Here is a 21,000-nt window from a genome sequence, read left to right as displayed (position 1 = left end):
TTTACTGTTATTTAGCAGATCATTGAAAAAATACAATTTTGGACGGAAATCCGTTTCTCATATATTTTGTTACAGTAAATGTAATGTAGTAGCCTAATGCATGTGTAAAACCTTTTGTGTTTTATTGGTATACAGTGGCGCCTCCAGAAATTTTTCATAGGGGTGGCCAGATGGGGCCACTTAAAATCCTGGGGTGGCCAAAACTAAAAGCCATAATTTCAGGTTTTCATTATATTATTGCAGTAAAAAGGTCAGGGGAAAAATATCAGAAAGACTTAAGAATACGGCTACTGATATGCTTTGGTGTATTGTGTAATATTTGATGTTACTAATGATTTAATGTGCATAGTCCATAACTGTCCAGTCAACATTTTGAGTTCCACAACAATTTTGTTTTATTGTGTTATGTATATATTAGGCATAAGGTGTACATTTAACTAGGGCTGTCAAACGATTACAATTTTTAATCGAGTTAATCGCAGCTTAAAAACTAATTAATCGTAATTAATCGCAATTCAAACCATCTCTAAAATATGCCATATTTTTCTGTAAATTATTGTTGGAATGGAAAGATAAGACAAGACCGATATAGACATTCAACATACTGTACTTAAGTACTGTATTTTTTTATTATAACAATAAATCCACAAGATGGCATTAACTTTATTAGCATTCTTTCTGTGAAAGGGATCCACGGATAGAAAGACTTGTAATTCTTAAAGGATAAATGTGACTTTTTATATTGTGACTAAATATTCCCATCTAGTGTATTTGTTGAGCTTTCAGTAAATGATACTGTAACGACTTAACTGTTCTGCCCAAATGCATGATGGGAAGTGGTGCAACCATGACTGTGTGTGGTGGCTGGAAATGCTATATCTTCCCTGTGTTGGGTTCACTACAGGGTGTTAAGAAAAAGATCAACTCCTGTCATTCTTCCCCACGTTGCTTCCCACAATATTTATAGCTGCTGTGGGAGAGATGACAAAGCTTTTGCCAATTAAAAGCACGGCCCCAATGAATGCTTGTATCTACTCCACTCTGCCTCTTGTCTCTGTATATAAGTAAAACTGCGCCATTGTAGGCTGTTTTGCGGCAATGCGTGAATGAATCGTACTGGGAATGCGTTAATTGCAATAAATATTTTCACCTGATTAACTTTAAAAAAAAAAAAAAAAATTAGCGACCGTTAACGTGATAAATTTGACAGCTCTACATTTAACAAAACAAAATAAATGTATTCATTAGGGAAGAAATGCATAACTAATGCTACAACAATCTAACGATATACTGGCAAGCGGGGTGGCCAATGGGGTGGCCAACCAATTGCCACCCCTGGCTACCCCCTGCTGGCGCCACTGTTGGTATAACTGCCAAAAGCTGTTTTCTTTGCATTTCTGTCTTTTAGGAGGTTTGAACCTTTATGTCAGGGGAGTTCAAAACCTCTAGCCACTTTCACCCCTGCGTTTACAATTATTGACAAAGTTATGAGCCTTCAAAATTGAGTTATTGGTGGTTATGACTACAATTCGGATACGTTTACAATAATTATTGAATTATGTTGGAGTCGAGTGATGTGAAGTAGATTTAGTTCCAAACGGTTCAACATATTACACTGACGTTATAGTGCCTGAACGTTTCTACTTCCGGTTCACTTGACGCAACGTCCGTGTACCCTCGCCAGACTTGCAGTTCTTTTGTGTTCCCTTCTAACTAAACGAGGGCTTTTAAAGCATTTTCATCGGGTGAGTACTCAAGTAAGAATTCAGTGGACTAAAAAGTCCCAACTTAAAGCTTCGTGAAAATCGTTTGGCTTGATGTAGAAGCTCCCCAGGCGTGCATTCCTTAAGTTTTATTTAGCTTAGCTCGCTAGCCAAGACACGGGATGCGCTTGAGTCGTTCTCGCTCACTTGTTTTAAAAGTGTACAATGTAAGATTTCCACTTCAATTGTTCATGAAATTGCCTAAATGTTTAAATGGTCATGCAATTAATACGTTTTTGTAAATGCTTCTAAAACGGATCTAAACGGTTAAGCAGAGATTTTTTCCATTTTAAAAGACTGTTTTGCTTCCGTGGTCAACATTAGCCAATCACGAGACCAGTTGTGGCAGTCGTAGCAGGTGGCTCCATTGACAGGCCAGATATTACGTGTGTATATACGGTATTTAGTCAGCAATTGAACTTAAAATGGATGGAGCAATTAAATCGTCTTTGTGGATGCTGTCAATGCATTATCAAATGATATATATATTTGCCGGTGTGTGATTTCTCTCACAAGAAAATCGCCGTGCATGCGGCAAAACAAAGAAACTGCGGCGCAGTCATAAATCGTCGTATTTCGAGCATGTCGTCTGATGTAGAAACAAATAGGCTATTTGAAATAGCGATTCAAATTTTACGTAGGATGTGAAAAAGATCGTGTGTCGAGGTACCACTGTACATACTGGCCAAAAAGGATCCCTTATAACGAATACAGCAGACGTTATGGCCCACAGAAATCAAGGGGGCGCCGCACCCCCAATTGCACAGCGCGAAGTGTAAAGGGTTAAACTGACAGGACTGCTCATCATTCAGTGCCATTGACGATGCTAGACGTTAATTCATTCACCCCTCCTGGTCAAAATGAATTGGACGTCTAGTGCCACCAATGGCAGCCAATGAGCAGTGTTGGGCACGTTACCTTAAAAAGTAATTATTTATAGTTACTCACTACTTCTTCCAAAAAGTAACTGAGTTAGTAACTGAATTACTCTATAGTAAAAGTAAATAGTTACCAGGGAAAGTAACTATTTTCGTTACTTTAAAAAGAATTTGTTGTATGTCAAAGGATTTGTCATTTTCTGAGCAGAATAGAGAAGAACAGACAGGTACTTGTGTAATAGAACTTAGTAATATTTATTGCACCTCACCAGCAACAGATTTATCCTACACTTGAAGTGCAACAAAAATAAACAGATTTGAATTGCTTACCACAGATGTCGACAAAAGCTTTGCCCCGGGACATAAATTACACTTTACATGCACGTTCTTTCCTTTAATTTCGACCAACTTGAAATAGTGTTTATATCTCCACCTCATAAAGGATAAATTTTCCTCTGAATGCTCTGCCATCATATCCCTCTGCATCTGTTTTGCGTGTTTGTGTTTGCCGCACGCGCTGTTCCGGTTTGTGTGTGAAAACACCGGCTCTGAAGTACATGCACTATTGGCTCGAGCATTTACGTCACAGAATGGGGGATCACGTGAGATTTGACAACAACGCTGCCATATTGGAAGCAGGTCTGGCTCGCCGGACATTAAACTTTAACTTGCCAGTTCGATAAAGAGACAAACCCGTTACTAAGGCGAAGAACAGATATGTGATCAAACTTAAGGATGTGAACAATGTTGACCCTTACGAGCAAGCCGAAGACAAATGGAGTAAAGATGTCGACAGGCTTCCACAATTACGCAAAATGGACATTGTGCTGTATTTATTGTTTGGTGTATGTTATTAAACTCATCAGCGATTCCGAAATTACAAATCGCTACAAAGCTACGAACAGTTTTTGCTGCGGATGGGTGCAGGACCTGCACATTATGACCGTATCAAACGGCAACTCCATCGTTCTTGCAAAGGTAGGCTATGTGTGTTTACTATTTTCATTGCCATGAACCTGAACGCACCCCAAGTCTTGGATGACAAATAAACAGAGCAGAGTAGACTCGCTACGGCTGGTAGTTTCTTCAATTTATTCAAAGTAAGTAACGCACCGCTTTTGACCGTCAGTAACGGTAATGGCGTTGTAACGGCGGAAAAAATATTTAGTTAGAGTACCCTGTTACTGAACAAATAACGCCGTTATGTAACTGCATTATTTATAACGGCGTTATTCCCAACACTGCCAATGAGGGAACAATTCTGTCATCATCATCAATGGCAGTGATCGATGGGTTTACCTATTAAATTGTATTTACAGCAAAAGGGTTCTTCATGTCGGTAAAAATATTCAACATGAAAATCACGGCAAGATATTTACTGAATGAAATCATGTGATTATATGTATATATATATGTCTATATACAGTGGGGAGAACAAATAGTTGATACACTACAAATGGGTTTTCCCATATATATTTTTTTATTTTGTTTTTTTTTTTTCCATCCAGTGTACCACAGACGTGACTGAAGAAGATATTCACCCTGGAATGTGCGATCACACCCATGTTAAACAGGAGTCGGAGTCGGAGATGCTGTACATCAAACAGGAGGTGGAGCCGGAGACTCCCTACATTAAAGAAGAAGAACAGGAAGATGAAATCATTGCAGTGACCGTCGGTGTGAAGAGCGAAGAAGATGAAGGTCCAAGCGAAGAGGGCGAAGCAGCGAAACATTGGAGCGACAGCTCATTTCAACAGCGAACAACAAAAGGAGAGGGACGACTGCAACTGGACGGCCTATTAGCTCCGCTTTCGGACAGCGACGACCTAACATCACACTCTTCTGACTTGAACACAGATGATGAGGAGGATGACTTTGACCAAAATGCTTCAAAATCCTCAAACAAGTCATCATTGAATAGAGACACAAAAGCGGTTTGTAAGCCTTATATCTGCACACTTTGTGACAAAAGTTGTTCTCAGAAGAGTCATTTAGAACAGCATATGCGTACACACACTGGAGAAAAGCCTTTTGTTTGCACATATTGTGGTAAAAGATTCACCGTGAAGGCAAATTTAAAGAGACATGCGAAAACACACACTGGAGAGAAGCCTTTCCCCTGCTCTGTTTGTGGTAAAAGATTCACAGATAAGGGAACTTTAAAGAGACACGCAAGAACGCACACTGGAGAGAAGCCTTTCGGCTGCACCCTTTGCGACAAAAGATTTTCTCGAAAGACTCTTTTGGAGATGCATAAGTGTACACACACTGGAGAAAAGCCTTTTGTCTGCGCAGTTTGTGGTAAAAGATTCTCCCAGAAAAGAAATTTAAACAAACACATACGCACTCACACTGGAGAGAAGCGTTTTGCCTGCGCACTTTGTGACAAAAGATTTTCTGAGAAGTCTCATTTAGAAAATCATAAGCATACGCACACTGGAGAAAAGCCTTTTGTCTGCACAGTTTGTGGTAAAAGATTCACCGAAAAGAGAAATTTAAACAAACACACAAGAACCCACACTGCGGAGAAGCGTTTTCCCTGCACAGTTTGTGACAAAAAATTTTCTCAGAAGATTCATTTAGAAAGACACATGCGTATACACACTGGAGAAAAGCCATTCGCCTGCTCAGTTTGTCATCAAAGGTTCTGTCAGAAGGGAACTTTAAGCAGACACGCAAGAACCCACACTGGGGAGAAACTTTTTGCCTGCTCAGTTTGTCATCAAAGATTCGCGGAGAAGAGAACTTTAAACAGACACGCAAGAACGCACACTGGAGAGAAACCTTTTGCATGCTCACTTTGTGATCAAAGGTTCACTCAGAAGAGACATTTGGTGTCGCACGCAACAAGCCACACTGAGGAGAAACCTTTGAATTGCAGTGTTTGACAAAATATTCGAACTCCTGCCACACATTTACAGTAGAAAAAGCATTTCAATATTCTTATTCAGTTGTTGAAATGATTTTCCATTTCCCATTCTTTTTCACAACGCACCAGTATTCTAGATTTTTCTTGTTTAATTAAATGAATTGCTTTGCATGTCTTTCTGTACAGAACCCCAAAAGAGTCCAAATTAAATAAAAACTAGGGTTGTCAAACGATTACAATTTTTAATCGAGTTAATTACAGCTTAAAAATTAATTAATCGTAATAAATCGCAATTAATCGCAATTCAAACCATTTATAAAATATGCCATATTTTTCTGTAAATTATTGTTGGAATGGAAAGATAAGACACAAGATGGATATATACATTCAACATACAGTACGTGAGTACTGTATTTCTTTATTATAACAATAAATCAACAAGATGGCACTACCATTATTAACATTTTGTTAAAGCAATCCATGGATAGAAAGACTTGTAGTTCTTAAAAGACAAGTTATAGAACTTTTATATCAAAGCCCCTCTTCATGTTTTCGTTTTAATAAAATTTGTAAAATTTTCAATCAAAAAATAAACTAGTAGCCCGCCATTGTTGATGTCAATAATAACTACTTACACAATGCTCAGGTGCTGAAGCCTATAAAAGCAGTCGCACCCAAGCGCCAGCAGAGGGCGGCAAAACTCAGAAAAACACAACAAGTACACCTTTCACTGTGCTCTCATTTTAATTTGTTTGAGCGGGGCATTTGTGCGTTAATCGCATCAAATATTTTAACGGGATTAATTTAAAAAATTAATTACCGCTCGTTAATGCGTTAATTTTGACAGCCCTAATAAAAACATTTTGAAATAAATACAATTTTGATAAATACAAATTGTGTAATATGGCCCTTAAATGGTGAAATAGGGTAATATAATTATGAATGATTTTAAAGCAACACTACGTAACTTTTCAACCTTCATATAAAATATTTTCATAACATTTGTAATGATATGTCGACTGACAACTAGTTGAATGACACCTCCTTTGAATCTTGAGGGGGTCTGCATTGCTTTCACAAACTGTAATTAAATTTGAGGAGGGTGGCAGGAACTACAAAAACATTGGTAGAAGACTAAAAATGTGTTGACTGCTTCACGGCATTCGTCACTTCCCCCTTTCCTCATTCATTTCTACAAAGATGGCAGATGTTCGAGGAGGAAAGAATAAAGGGATGCTACCAGGTTACTGAAGAATAAACATTGGTCCAGCTTTCACTTGCCAGCGTGACGTCCCCTCAACCGAAGTCATTAGCGTTGACGAGTTCGGTTTGCCACGCTAAAGGGCTGTTTAGATGGCGACTCTGCGACACCAAGACACAATGACTGTTTTGCGGGATGGCCTCGCCTTTATATGGTGTCAGCAAAAACGAAAGGTGAAGACAAAACCTTGAATCCGGGCTCCAAAGTGGAAGGATTCGATTGAGGGGGCTTGCTCCTTATCCATATCAATGGAAAGCTCCCGCGCCGATAACGTCAGCACTAGAGGTGCACGATAATTATAGGTCCACTTATAGGAATTATGACGTCATCCCATTAAATCCGATGACATTATTAATAGGCCCGATTATATATAATAATTTTGGCACGGTGTCGGTGGATTGGGATGTATGCTTTTGTGTCCACTCCCGTTTTGCCCGTATGCAAAGTTCTGTTACTATTCTTGAGTCCGTATTTTTTCATCATAGAGTGATAAACCTTACTATGGAAATTAGCAAATGTTTTCATTTTACAGTGTTATGTTTACAAGTTCTTCAGAGGCCTTTAGGTTATTGATAGGCCTGCTGTCCTATAATTGCCAGGTTAAGAAAGTTGTTTCATGGACCAAGACCACAAAAGTCTCCTCTCCTGTTGCACCAAATGTTTTTTTTCTGCTGGAAAAGCACAATACCTGTTGGGTTTATTTTAGTTCAATCCTCATTGTTTAGGGGAACACATTGTCAATGACATCGACTGATTGTTTGTGATTTACTCAAATTATATTCATTTGAAAAAATAAAAATGGGCACTTTTTTAAAGTCAAAACTGTCTGATCTTTGTTTTGTTCATTACAATAATGTTTATGTCATCATGAAAAGCGTGGTGAATTAATGCAACGGGAAATTGAACAGATTTTAAAGAGAAAGGAAAGAGTTGAAGAGACTTTCTTTTATCTTATTTGCTCTGATGGGGAGATTCAAAACATCTTCCGTGTTGTTATCCCTGACCCCAGAAATAATGAAGAGATTTTTTTTAATTTGAAAGCTTTATGTGATCGTTAAACATAAAATATATATTTTAAAAACAATTTAAAAACAATTACATATGTAATTCATATCATAAATGATACATTAAGCATGACATGCAATTCTCGTGGTAAAACATATAACTAAAGTGAGAACACAGTATGGTTTTAAGCAAAAAATGTTATTGCTTTGAGGTCGAGAAATGCTTTTCTGAAATGTGGCAATATAGTTAATGTACACTTTGGACTTATTTTTGTTCATTTCCCTATGTTAGGGCTACTTAATTATTTCCTTATAATATAAAAGTCAGTGTTTGCGTTACATCATGCACAGTGAAATGGAATATATTTTGAAGGTAAGTCATTTGTACTTATTTTTGTTCATGCATGTTACTTTTTTCTTAAAAAAAGAAAACAATATAGAAGTAAATGTTTACAATACAATAAATTTTAATGTACATCCTATGTTATTAATCAAAATTAAAGTTTTGCATTTAGATGCGAGGGAATGAGGGAAAATAAAAAATTAGGAGATGGAGGTTTGAGTTACTGTATGGTTTTTGTTTACTGTTATTATGCAGATTATTGGGGGGAAAAAATACAATTGTGGACGGAAATCAGTTTCTCATATATACCTTGTTACAGTAAATGTAATGCAGTAGCCTAATGCATGTGTGAAACCTTTTGTGTTTTATTGGTATAACTGCCAAAAGCAGCTTATTATTATTATTTTTTGCATTTCTGTTGTTTTTGGAGGTTTGAACCACCCGGCTCCGTGGCGACCTTTATGTCAGGGAGTTCCAGACCTTCTAGCCACTTTAACCCCTGCGTATATATTTATGGACAAAGTTCTGAGCCTTCAAATTCAGTTATTGATGTATAGGGCGCCATTTGTAAAGCAGATCATGCTGAAAATTTCGACAACATTTTCTCACATTTGGGGCCACACAGTGTTAAAGGTGTGGTGTGAAATTTTTACAGTCACTTTTTTTTGCACATTTACAACATTGTTTAGCAACTTATTTATTTTTAAATACTATGTATTGGACTTGAATGTGTAAATCCAGAACTAAATATTTATTTAAATCGTAAATGTAAATGTTAAATGTATTTCCGAAATGTAAATCTGATATGTATATTCTAAATATTTATCTGAAATTAATATTTGAAATTTTCATTTTATATCTGAATTTTATATTTATATCCTAATTCTTAAATCTAAATACTAAATTTAAATGTTATATCTGGAAACGGTTGCAACTATTTATTTAGCGTAATATGCAAATTCATATGACTGGACACCGGAAGTAACAAAATAAAAGCTGGAGCAGCTCAGACTTTGTTTTTGTTGCTTGAGAATGAATAAAACTTACTCAACGTGGCAGTCGGCTCTTGGACATGAATCATTGGGATAATAATCATATCTATGTAAAATACTTATCCCTCCTCCCGCCGCCCAGAAAAGGAGCCATCGCCCCCCACCCCCGGGATCCAAGGTGGTCCCCCGGGCCACCCGCGCACCCATCAACTGGCCTTCAGGGATGGAAAGAGGGGACGGACCACCAACTCCACGCCTACCCCCACCCCGCCCGTCCATCCAGACCACGGGCCACAGCCGCAGCCCCCCAACTGATACGGCACGCCACGGGACCCTCAGCGGCCCACCAAGCCCAGGGCAAGGCAGGGTCCCCCGCCGGTGCAGGCAACACCCAGCCAATACACCGGCGCCCAGGCAACGACCCGCGACGGAGCACAGGGCGGATATCCAGTCAGAGAAGAGAGGGGAAGGCGGAGGCAGGAGAATGCCGAGGAACCGCCACGGAATATCGAATATAAATTTCAGATAAACATTTAGGATATACATATCAGATTTACATTTCGGAAATACATTTAACATTTACATTTACGATTGAAATAAATATTTAGTTCTAGATTTACACATTGAATTCCAATACTTATTATTCAAAAATAAATATTTAAGTTGCTAAACAATGTTGTAAATGTGCAAAAAAAAAAAGAGACTAAAAATTTCACACGACGTTTTTAACACAGTGTGGCGCTAAATGTGAGAAAATGTCGTAATTTTCACCATGATCTGCTTTACAAACGGCAGCCCAATATTGATGGTTATGACTACAATTTCAATAGTTACAACTTACAATGTTTATTGAATTATTTTTGTTGTCAAGTGATGTGAAGTAGTTTTAGTTCAAAACGCCTCAACATTTTACACTGACGTTTCAGCGCCTGAACGTTTCTACTTCCGGTTCACTTGACGCAACGTCCGTGTACCCTCGCCACACTACTTGTTCTTTCGTGTTCGCTTCTCTTAACCAAACGAGCTCCTCGAAAGCATTCTAATCGGGTAAGTATCCAAATAAGAATTCTGTGCACTAAAAAGTCCCAACTTAAAGCTTTGTGAATGGAGTTTGGCTTGATGTAGAAGCTCCCCAGGCGTGCATTACTGAAGTTTTGTTTAGCTTAGCTCGCTAGCCAAGACACAGAATGCGTTTGAGTAGCCCTCGCTCACTTGTTTTAAAGGTGTACATTGTAAGATTTCCACATCAATTGTTGATGAAATAGCCATAATATTTAAATGGACATGCAAGAAACACGTTTTTTGTAAATGCTTCTAAAACGGATCTCAACGGTTAAGCAGAGACACTTTCATTTTAAAAGACTGCTTTGCTCTCGGTGGTCATCATCAGCCAATCACGAGACCAGTTTCCAGTCTTCGTCCGGGTTGCGCCATAAAATAAGGCCGCGACAACTTTTACAGTTTGAATTACGTCTACCACTCGGGCAAAAAAACAAAAAAAAAAACAAAAAAAAAAACACGTTACGAATCTCGAATGATTAAAAAAAAAAAAAAAAAAAAAAGAAATTAAGTGGTTGTGCTACCCTATTTAGCATGTGGCTCCATTGACAGGCCAGATATTACGCGTGTATATACAGTATTTAGTGAGTAATTGAACTTAAAATGGATGGAGCAATTAAATGGCCATTGTGGATGCTGTCAATGCATTACCAAATAATATATTTCTTTGCCAGTGTGCTTATACATTGAGAAAAGTAACTCTCCCTCACCAGAGGTGGGTAGAGTAGCCAAAATGTTTACTCAAGTAGGAGAAGCGTTACAACAAAATAATATTACAAAAGTAAAAGTAGATAAAATGTAAAAAAAAAATGTACTCAAGTACAAAAGTATTTGGTGAAAAGAATACTCAATTAATGAGTAACAGTTTGAATAAATGCTTATATATTTGTTGGATTATTTTTAAACAATGGTATTTTTTTTCCTGAGCACAAAGTTATCTATACGAACTGTTGTTATAATAATACTGTACAATCACCCATTACATAACCACATTGAGCTAAAGAAATACAAACACAATCATTGAATTCTCACTATAAAAAAAAAAAAAATCTCTGATGGATAAAATAGTTCCTAGTTTGAAAAGTGAAGAATTCCTTCATAATTATTAATTCATTCATTTTCCTAGCCGCATACCCGCACAAGGGGTCACTGGAGCAAATTCCAGCTAACTCTGGGCAGTAGGCAGGGTACGCCGTTAATCGGTTGCCGGCCAATCGCAAGGCACAAGGACACCAACCATTCGCGAACACACTCATACCTAGGGACAAGTTCGTGTTCGATCAGCCTACCATGCATATTTTTGGAATGTGGGGGGAAACCAGAGTACCCGGAGAAAACCCACACAGGCACGGGGAGAACATGCAAACTCCACACGGCAAGGCCGAAGCCCAGGATTTAACCCTTGATCTCAGAACTGTGAGGCGGACGTTCTAACCACTCTGCCACTAATATTTTGAAATTAAAAGGGTCATATTGAGCAGACTGGTGTGAAGACAGAAGGGGAAACTTGCGTTTGATTGTTATAATGTAGTCATGTGATTATTGTTGCGACGTCTCATTAGTGAAATCCGTAGCGCTACTCTTAGCATCACTGGCAAAAAAATATTTAATATGCAGACTAAAGAGGCACATGTAACGACTCTTGTGTTGCCCAAAGTAGCTTAGTAAGAGTAGCGTTTTTTTCTTCATGTATCTTCTCAAGTAAGAAATATAGCTTAGTAAAAGTACTCTTAAAAGTAATTTTTTCTCAAAAAGCTACTGAAGTAAATGTAACGAAGTACATTTAATGTATTACAACTAGAGGTGTGCAAAATTTCCGATTCTTAGATTATTTGCGATTCGGCCGTGGAAGATTCGAGAACGATTCACAAACATCCAAATTCCGATTATTGAAATATGCGAAGTAAAGCGGAAGTACGCAACACTCAGCGCGCCGCGCAGTCTTCGGGACGGAACGGAGCGAGAGTAGCTAAACGTCATGCTTCCCATTACCCGGCCCCTCGGGTAATGCCAATGCTCAACTCTCGGCTTTAGCTCAACTCATGCAACGAGATAAAAAAAAACACAACAACATACCTGACTGCTGTGTCGTTCATTATAAATGACACTAAGTCGAGTAATGAACGTAAGAGCTGGTGCTCTCATTTATTAGCCAACAACTTCGTTAGGCTTGGTTTTCTCTTTGTTTTCGACATACCGGAAGTATCTATCCAAAAACTCCTCCCGTCAACACTCAACACAAATACAAACACATAGCGCCCTCTGCTGCTAATAATAATAACAACATCCATAATTTCACATATCAGGACAACTGCTGCCGAAAAGCTGCTTCAAAGTACATCCATATAATGTTACGGTGGATATCATTTATATAGGACTAGATGGAATATAGATTTGGTAGTGTTAGCAGCACATCTACAAAAAGCTAGATGCGGGCGTTATCAACGGCCGCCATTTTAAAGCAGTACACTTCCCTGCAAGGCTGTTGTAGCGAACCTTCCAAGCAAACCTAATTAACTTTTTTTCTAAAATACTCCTAAATCGGTAAAATATTGACTTGAATCTATCTTTAAAATAGTTTTAAAACTTTCACATGTTGAAAGTAGACAAAAGGGAAATTATAGAATACGGGAGCAATTTTAACAAATTTAACGGTTGATTCACAACATTAAATTAATTGAATGTAGTTTAAAGCTGCTGATACAGAATGGGGACTGGAGTTTTTTATTTAATGTTATTTTTGTATATTTGTTTACTGCTATATGTTAACTTGATACTGAAATAGTAGTGTGGTTTAGCCTGAGAGTATTCTTGAACAATTTTGGAACTAATGTACAAAACATAAAAAAAAAAAAAAATTAAAAAAAGAGAAAAAAAAAGGAGGGGGGGGCATCAATAATCGTTTTATAATCGAATCGGAGCCTCTGAATCGTAATCGAATCGTTAGGTGCCCAAAGATTCCCAGCTCTAATTACAACCAACCTCTGCCCCTTACTTTGGTCATGGTGACGTAAACTAAGTTGGACCTCGTATCATCGCTCTTGTAATCGTCATTACTAAATGTTTGCATTATTACACTGAAAACATCTTGCATGAAAATTACAAACAAGATATACCTTGCGTATCACCCATAAACTAAACCATAAACTAGGTGATCTCATCCCAATCTGTTCTCCTCAGCACACATCTACTACTAGAAGAAAAAAATCACATCACTGGGAAAAACAGAAGGTTAAAGTGTACAAGCCTCGGTATTGTGTGCAGAGAACCACAAATCTAGAATGAACTTCACGAAATACTTAAAATGTCACACTCCATCTCCATTTTTAAGAAAAAAAAACTTACCTTCGACCAATGTATGCTTAATTTTCTGATTCCTTGAAAAACATTACTAGGGTACCTCATATGAAATCCGATATAACCAGAATGTTGAAATTTTCCATAGTAAATTGTATGTATGTGTATGGTTGTGTGTATTAAGGATGCAACAATACTCAGTTTTATATTGTTGTGTTCGATAAAATGTTCACCGGAGGTACGTTCACTAAACCGCTAACCGAAAGCTTTACACTCCGTAGAAAAACATTCTTCTTCATTGCTTGTTGTGTCACAAATAGATGTAATTTTTTTTTTCATGAGCAAATACTGTTAACCAGCTGTTGAGTGTTATTGTATGACTGATTGGAACTGTACTGCATTGTTTCGCCACAGGGTTTGCTGTCGAGTATTTTATGTTCGGTGTGAAGAAGAAGAAAGTTAAAAGAGGCATGAGCGGCCTGTTCTCAAATTCTCCCTCACTGCACTTTGGCTCTCATGGACAGCACGTTTGCTCATGTGTTCGCAATGAATGATAGCCGACTTGCAAAGTAGCAAGTGAGCTGTAAAAATAGCGAGCTTAGTGGCATGAAAAACGTGGGAGAGCTAAGTGAAGCTAACGAACAGCTAAGCGGAGCTAAGCGATGCTAAACGGAGCTAAGCAAAGTTAAACGGTGCTAAATGAAGCTAAGGGACTGATACTCAGTCCGTCGTCGTGGATTCAAATGGCTTTCTTTTTTGTTTTGTTATTTGTTTGTTTGGTATGCAGACATAATTATACATGACAAATAGTTGGGGGTGCTGCTGGCTCCAGTGGCCCAAGTGCTTGCCCTGTTGGGGCAAGGGCAGCTGGTTGGGGGCCTAAGGCGATCGCCTACTTTGCCTGAATAGTGGATGGATCCGCCTATGTATATATCTTTGTATATGTCCATGTTTTGTGTGTACTAGGTCTGAACGATATTGGAAAAAACTATTGCTGCGATTTTTTGGGGGTTTGTGATATTATATTGCGATATTTTTCAAAAATGTTGTTTTTTAAAGAAATTTTCTCTAGATGACTTGAATAGCTTTTTGGAAAGACTTTGGATGACTCATAATGACCACAGTGTACAGTGATCCCTCGTTTTTCGCGGTTAATGGGGACCAGAACCCACCCTGCACACCCCGCCCCCCAAATTTTTATTTTTTTGTGTGTGCGCTCAATGTATTTATTCAGATTTAGCATTGGAAAGAGATACATATAAGGCTTGTTTTTTTTCACTTTTTCCCCAAAGTATGATTTTTAAAAATGTATACATATATACACACACACACACACACACACACACACACACACACACACACACACACACACACACATATATATGTATATATATATATATATATATATATATATATATATATATATTAATAAATAGTTTTAAGCACTTCAAATGTAATAATTATGATCAGTTTTAAACATAACTGTCCAACCAAATCATTTTTGAACAAGAATAAAGTACTCTAGTAGAAACATGCTTGGCTTTATTAAATACTTCTGTTTATCTACCTTAGCTGTGACTCTTGGTGGACATGTAGAAATTACAAACTCCTCCTCATCACTTCTGGCATTTATATGTCTCAAACGTCTCCACACACACACACACACACTTCTGGCATTTATATGTCTCAAACGTCTCCACACACACACACACACACACAGACACACACACACACATTCATACATTCATACATTCATTCCAAAGCGGCTTCCTTGCAGAAACTGTTTAACAAGTTAAACGATGATGGACAGCTGCTGCGCCGTGATGTCTGCTTCTTTGGCAAGATCAAAGATACCAGCATCGTTAACTTTAATAAGCAAGTGCTGCAGTGACTGTGAGGTTCAAAGAGCTGGGAGAGGGAGGGTGTGAGGCCTTGCACAGAGCAGAAAGCAGGGCGTATGTGGATTAAAGAAAATAAAAACTATCGCACGTCCTTGCGATGGGACTATCGCGTACGCACACATCGCGATGGCAATGTTTAAACGATATATCGTTCAGGTTTAGTATGTACCTTGAATGATGTGTGGATAAACTGAAACTACCTCCTGCGGAAAACTCGTCGCTTGCCACTTAAAGTTCTTTTGCTGCTGGTTCTCCAATGTCATGTGATTTTATACATATATATATATATATATATATATATATATATATATTTTTTTTTTTTTTCATCCAGTGTACCACTGACGTGACTGAAGAAGATATTCACCCAGGAATGTGCGATCACACCCATGTTAAACACGAGGAGGAGTCGGATATGCCGTACATCAAACAGGAGGCAGAGCCAGAGACTCCCCACATTAAAGAAGAAGAACAGGACAATGAAATAATTGCGGTGACCGTCGGTGTGAAGAGCGAAGAAGATGAAGGTCCAAGCGAAGAGAGCGGAGCAACGAAACATATGAGCGACAGCTCATATCAACACCTGGCAACAAAGGGAGAGGGACGTTCCCAACCGGACGAACTATTAGCTCCGCTTTCGGACAGCGGCGACCTAACATCACATTCTTCTGACTTTAACACAGATGAGGAGGAGAATGACTTTGACCAAAATGCTTCGAAATCCTCAAACAAGCCATCATTGAATAGAGACGCAAAAAAATGCGCGGATTGTAAACCTTATATCTGCACACTTTGTGACAAAAGTTGTTCTCGGAAAAGTCATTTAGAACAGCATATGCTTACACACACCGGAGAAAAGCCTTTTGTCTGCACATATTGTGGTAAAAGATTCAGCGTGAAGGCAAATTTAAAAAGACACGTGAAAACACACACTGGAGAGAAGCCTTTTCCCTGCTCAGTTTGTGGTAAAAGATTCATAGATAAGGAGACTTTAAACAGACACTCAAGAACGCACACTGGAGAGAAGCCTTTCGCCTGCTCAGTTTGTGGTAAAAGATTCACAAATAAGGGATCTTTAAAGGGACACGCAAGAACGCACACTGGAGAGAAGCCTTTCCCCTGCACACTTTGCGACAAAAGATTTTTTCGAAAGACTAATTTGGAGCTGCATAAGTGTACACACACTGGAGAAAGCCCTTATGTGTGCACACTTTGTGACAAAAGTTGTTCTCGGAAAAGTCATTTAGAACAGCATATGCTTACACACACCGGAGAAAAGCCTTTTGTCTGCACATATTGTGGTAGAGGATTCAGCTTGAAGACAAATTTAAAGAGACACGTGAAAACACACACTGGAGAGAAGCCTTTCCCCTGCTCAGTTTGTGGTAAAAGATTCACAGATAAGGGAACTTTAAACAGACACGCAATAACGCACACTGGAGAGAAGCCTTTCCCCTGCTCAATTTGTGGTAAAAGATTCACATATAAGGGAACTTTAAAGGGACACGCACGAACGCACACAGGAGAGAAGCCTTTCCCCTGCACACTTTGCGACAAAAGATTTTTTCGAAAGACTAATTTGGAGCTGCATAAGTGTACACACACTGGAGAAAAGCCTTTTGTCTGCGCAGTTTGTGGTAAAAGATTCCTCCAGAAAAGAAATTTCAACAAACACATACGCACTCACACTGGAGAGAACCGTTTTGCCTGTGCACTTTGTGACAAAAGATTTTCTGAGAAGTCTCATTTAGAAAATCATATGCATACACACACTGGAGAAAAGCCTTTTGTCTGCACATTTTGTTGTAAGAGATTCACCGAAAAGAGAAAATTAACCAAACACCTAAGAACCCACACTAGAGGGAAGCTTTTTCCCTGCACAATTTGCAACAAAAGATTTTCTCAGAAGATTAATATAGAAAGACACATGCGTATACACACTGGAGAAAAGCCATTTGCCTGCTCAGTTTGTCATCAAAGATTCTGTCAGAAGGGAACTTTAAGCAGACACGCTAGAACGCACACTGGAGAGAAGCCTTTCCCCTGTTCAGTTTGTGGTAAAAGATTCACAGATAAGGGAACTTTAAACAGACACGCAAGAACGCACACTGGAGAGAAACCTTTTGCCTGCTCACTTTGTCATCAAAGATTCACTCAGAAGAGCCATTTGGTGTCGCACGCAACAATCCACACTAGGTAATGAGTAATGTAAGGATATGTCGACTGACAACTAGTTGAATGACACCTCTGTATCGTTTTCGCAAACTGTAATTAAATTTGAGGAGGTTGACAGGAACCCTGCCACACACAAAACACTACAAGTGTGCGTCACTTCCCCCTTTCCTCATTCGTTATAAAGACAGAAGTCGATGCAAACGCTTTTGCCCGATTTCTATGGCAGAGCAACGGAGACAAAAATTTTTGTTCGAGGAGGAAAGAAAAAAGGGATGCTAGCAGAATACTCAAGAATAAACATTGGTCTAGCTTTCACTTGCTGGCGTGATCCCCCCCCCCCCCCCCCCCCCCCCCCCACCCCCTCAACTGAACTCGTCAGCATTGACGAGTTCGCTTTGCCACACTAAGGGGCAGTTTACATGGCGTCTCCGCAACACCAAGACACAATGACTGTGTTGCGAAATGGCCTCGCCTTGTATGGTGTCGGCATAAACAAAAGGCGAAGATGCAAACCTTTGAATCCGGGCTTCGATTGAGGGGGCTTGCTCCTTATCCATATCAATGGAAAGCTCCCGCGCCAATAACGTCAGCACTAAATGTGCACGATAATTATCGGTCCAATAATGGGAATTATGACGTCATCCCATTAAATCCGATGACATTATCAATAGGCCCGATTATATACAGTGGGGAGAACAAGTATTTGATATCAAATACTTGTTCTCCCCACTGTATATAATAATTCTGGCACGGTGTCGGTGGATTGGGATGTGTGCTTTTGTGTCCACTCCCGTTTTGCCCGTATGCAAAGTTCTGTTCCTATTCAAGAGTCTGTATTTTTCCATCAGAGTGATAAAGTTACTATGGAAATTAGCAAATGTTTTCATTTTGCTGTGTTATTTTTACAAGTTCCTAAGAGGCCTTTAGGTTATTGATAGGCCTGCTGCCCTATAAATGCCAGGTTAAGAAAGTTGTTTCATGGACCAAGACCACAAAAGTCTCCTCTCCTGTTGTACCAAATGTTTTATCTGCTGAAAAAGCACAATACCTGTCTGTTTTATGTTTGTTTTAGTTCAATCCTCATTGTTTAGGGGAACACATCGTCATTGTCATTGACTGATTGATTGTGAGTCACTCAAATGATTTCTTTTGAAAAAATAAATATAAGCACTTGTTTTGAAGTCAAAACTGTTCTGATCTGTGTTTTGTTCATTACAGTAATGTTTATGTCATCATGACAAGCGTGTTGAATTAATGTAACGGGAAATTGAACAGATCTTAAAGGAGTTAAAGAGACTATCTAATTTGCTCTGAAGGGGAGGTTCAGAACATCTTCCGTGCTGTTATCCCTGACCCCAGAAATAATGAGAAAATTTTTAATTTGAAAGCTTTATGTGGTCCTTCATCATAAAATATATATTTTTTTAAACAAAAAAAATGTGTATATATGTTATGTGATTTATATCATAAATGATACATGAAGCATGACATGCAGTTCTCGTGGTAAAAAATATAACTAAAGTTAGAACACAATATGGTTCTAAGCTAAAAAATTTTACTGCATTGAGGTTGACAAATGCTTTTCTGAAATGTGGCAATATAGTTAATGTGCACTTTGGACTTATTTTTATTCATTTACCTATATTACGGCTACTTCATTATTTCCTTATAAAAGTCAATGTTTGCATTACATTATGCACAGTGAAATGGAATATATTTTGAGGGTAAGGCATTTGTACTTATATTTGTTCATGTACAGTGCCTTGCAAAAGTATTCGGCCTCCTTGAATCTTGCAACCTTTCGCCACATTTCAGGCTTCAAACATGAAGATATGAAATTTAATTTTTTTGTCAAGAATCAACAACAAGTGGGACACAATCGTGATGTGGAACAACATTTATTGGATAATTTAAACTTTTTTTAACAAATAAAAAACTGAAAAGTGGGGCGTGCAATATTATTCGGCCCCTTTACTTTCAGTGCAGCAAACTCACTCCAGAAGTTCAGTGAGGATCTCTGAATGATCCAATGTTGTCCTAAATGACCGATGATGATAAATAGAATCCACCTGTGTGTAATCAAGTCTCCGTATAAATGCACCTGCTCTGTGATAGTCTCAGGGTTCTGTTTAAAGTGCAGAGAGCATTATGAAAACCAAGGAACACACCAGGCAGGTCCGTGATACTGTTGTGGAGAAGTTTAAAGCCGGATTTGGATACAAAAAGATTTCCCAAGCTTTAAACATCTGAAGGAGCACTGTGCAAGCCATCATATTGAAATGGAAGGAGCATCAGACCACTGCAAATCTACCAAGACCCGGCCGTCCTTCCAAACTTTCTTCTCAAACAAGGAGAAAACTGATCAGAGATGCAGCCAAGAGGCCCATGATCACTCTGGATGAACTGCAGAGATCTACAGCTGAGGTGGGAGAGTCTGTCCATAGGACAACAATCAGTCGTACACTGCACAAATCTGGCCTTTATGGAAGAGTGGCAAAAAGAAAGCCATTTCTCAAAGATATCCATAAAAAGTCTCGTTTAAAGTTTGCCACAAGCCACCTGGGAGACACACCAAACATGTGGAAGAAGGTGCTCTGGTCAGATGAAACCAAAATTGAACTTTTTGGCCACAATGTAAAACGATATGTTTGGCGTAAAAGCAACACAGCTCGTCACCCTGAACACACCATCCCCACTGTCAAACATGGTGGGGGCAGCATAATGGTTTGGGCCTGCTTTTCTTCAGCAGGGACAGGGAAGATGGTTAAAATTGACGGGAAGATGGATGCAGCCAAATACAGGAACATTCTGGAAGAAAACCTGTTGGTATCTGCACAAGACCTGAGACTGGGACGGAGATTTATCTTCCAACAGGACAATGATCCAAAACATAAAGCCAAATCTACAATGGAATGGCTCAAAAATAAACATATCCAGGTGTTAGAATGGCCAAGTCAAAGTCCAGACCTGAATCCAATCGAGAATCTGTGGAAAGAGCTGAAGACTGCTGTTCACAAACACTCTCCATCCAACCTCACTGAGGTCGAGCTGTTTTGCAAGGAAGAATGGGCAAGAATGTCAGTCTCTCGATGTGCAAAACTGATAGAAACATACCTCAAGCGACTTGCAGCTGTAATTGGAGCAAAAGGTGGCGCTACAAAGTATTAACGCAAGGGGGCCGAATAATATTGCACGCCCACTTTTCAGTTTTTTATTTGTTAAAAAAGTTTAAATTATCCAATAAATTTTGTTCCACTTCACGATTGTGTCCCACTTGTTGTTGATTCTTGACAAAAAAATTAAAAATGTTTATCTTTATGTTTGAAGCCTGAAATGTGGCGAAAGGTTGCAAGGTTCAAGGGGGCCGAATATTTTTGCAAGGCACTGTATGTTACTTTTTTCTTAAAAAAAAAAAAAAAAAAAAACATACAAGTAAATGCTTACAATATCTTCAATTTGAC

General features: G+C 38.7%; 2 protein-coding genes across 2 annotated transcripts; both read left to right on the top strand.

The window, feature by feature from the left end:
- Positions 1 to 1,608: 1,608 nt before the first annotated feature.
- Positions 1,609 to 7,563, top strand: LOC130921585 (zinc finger protein OZF-like). The gene is made up of 2 exons (XM_057845652.1): positions 1,609 to 1,745; positions 4,150 to 7,563. The coding sequence occupies exon 2, from the start codon at positions 4,189 to 4,191 to the stop codon at positions 5,527 to 5,529; it is 1,341 nt and encodes a 446-aa protein (XP_057701635.1). The 5' UTR covers positions 1,609 to 1,745; positions 4,150 to 4,188; the 3' UTR covers positions 5,530 to 7,563.
- Positions 7,564 to 10,052: 2,489 nt separating this feature from the next.
- Positions 10,053 to 17,868, top strand: LOC130924487 (gastrula zinc finger protein XlCGF57.1-like). Its single transcript, XM_057851107.1, has 2 exons — positions 10,053 to 10,157; positions 15,699 to 17,868. The coding sequence occupies exon 2, from the start codon at positions 15,738 to 15,740 to the stop codon at positions 17,562 to 17,564; it is 1,827 nt and encodes a 608-aa protein (XP_057707090.1). The 5' UTR covers positions 10,053 to 10,157; positions 15,699 to 15,737; the 3' UTR covers positions 17,565 to 17,868.
- Positions 17,869 to 21,000: the final 3,132 nt, after the last annotated feature.

This window comes from Corythoichthys intestinalis, chromosome 1 (genome assembly GCF_030265065.1).
Source record: "Corythoichthys intestinalis isolate RoL2023-P3 chromosome 1, ASM3026506v1, whole genome shotgun sequence".
In the NCBI taxonomy this organism is placed as follows: Eukaryota; Metazoa; Chordata; class Actinopteri; order Syngnathiformes; family Syngnathidae; genus Corythoichthys; species Corythoichthys intestinalis.
Note: the sequence above shows the minus strand (reverse complement) of the source record. Positions and strands in the feature narration are given on the sequence as shown.

Coding starts and splice junctions, on each gene's coding strand:
- LOC130924487 (XM_057851107.1), top strand. CDS start 15,738: ATGTGCGATCACACCCATGTTAAACACGAGGAGGAGTCGGATATGCCG.
- LOC130921585 (XM_057845652.1), top strand. CDS start 4,189: ATGTGCGATCACACCCATGTTAAACAGGAGTCGGAGTCGGAGATGCTG.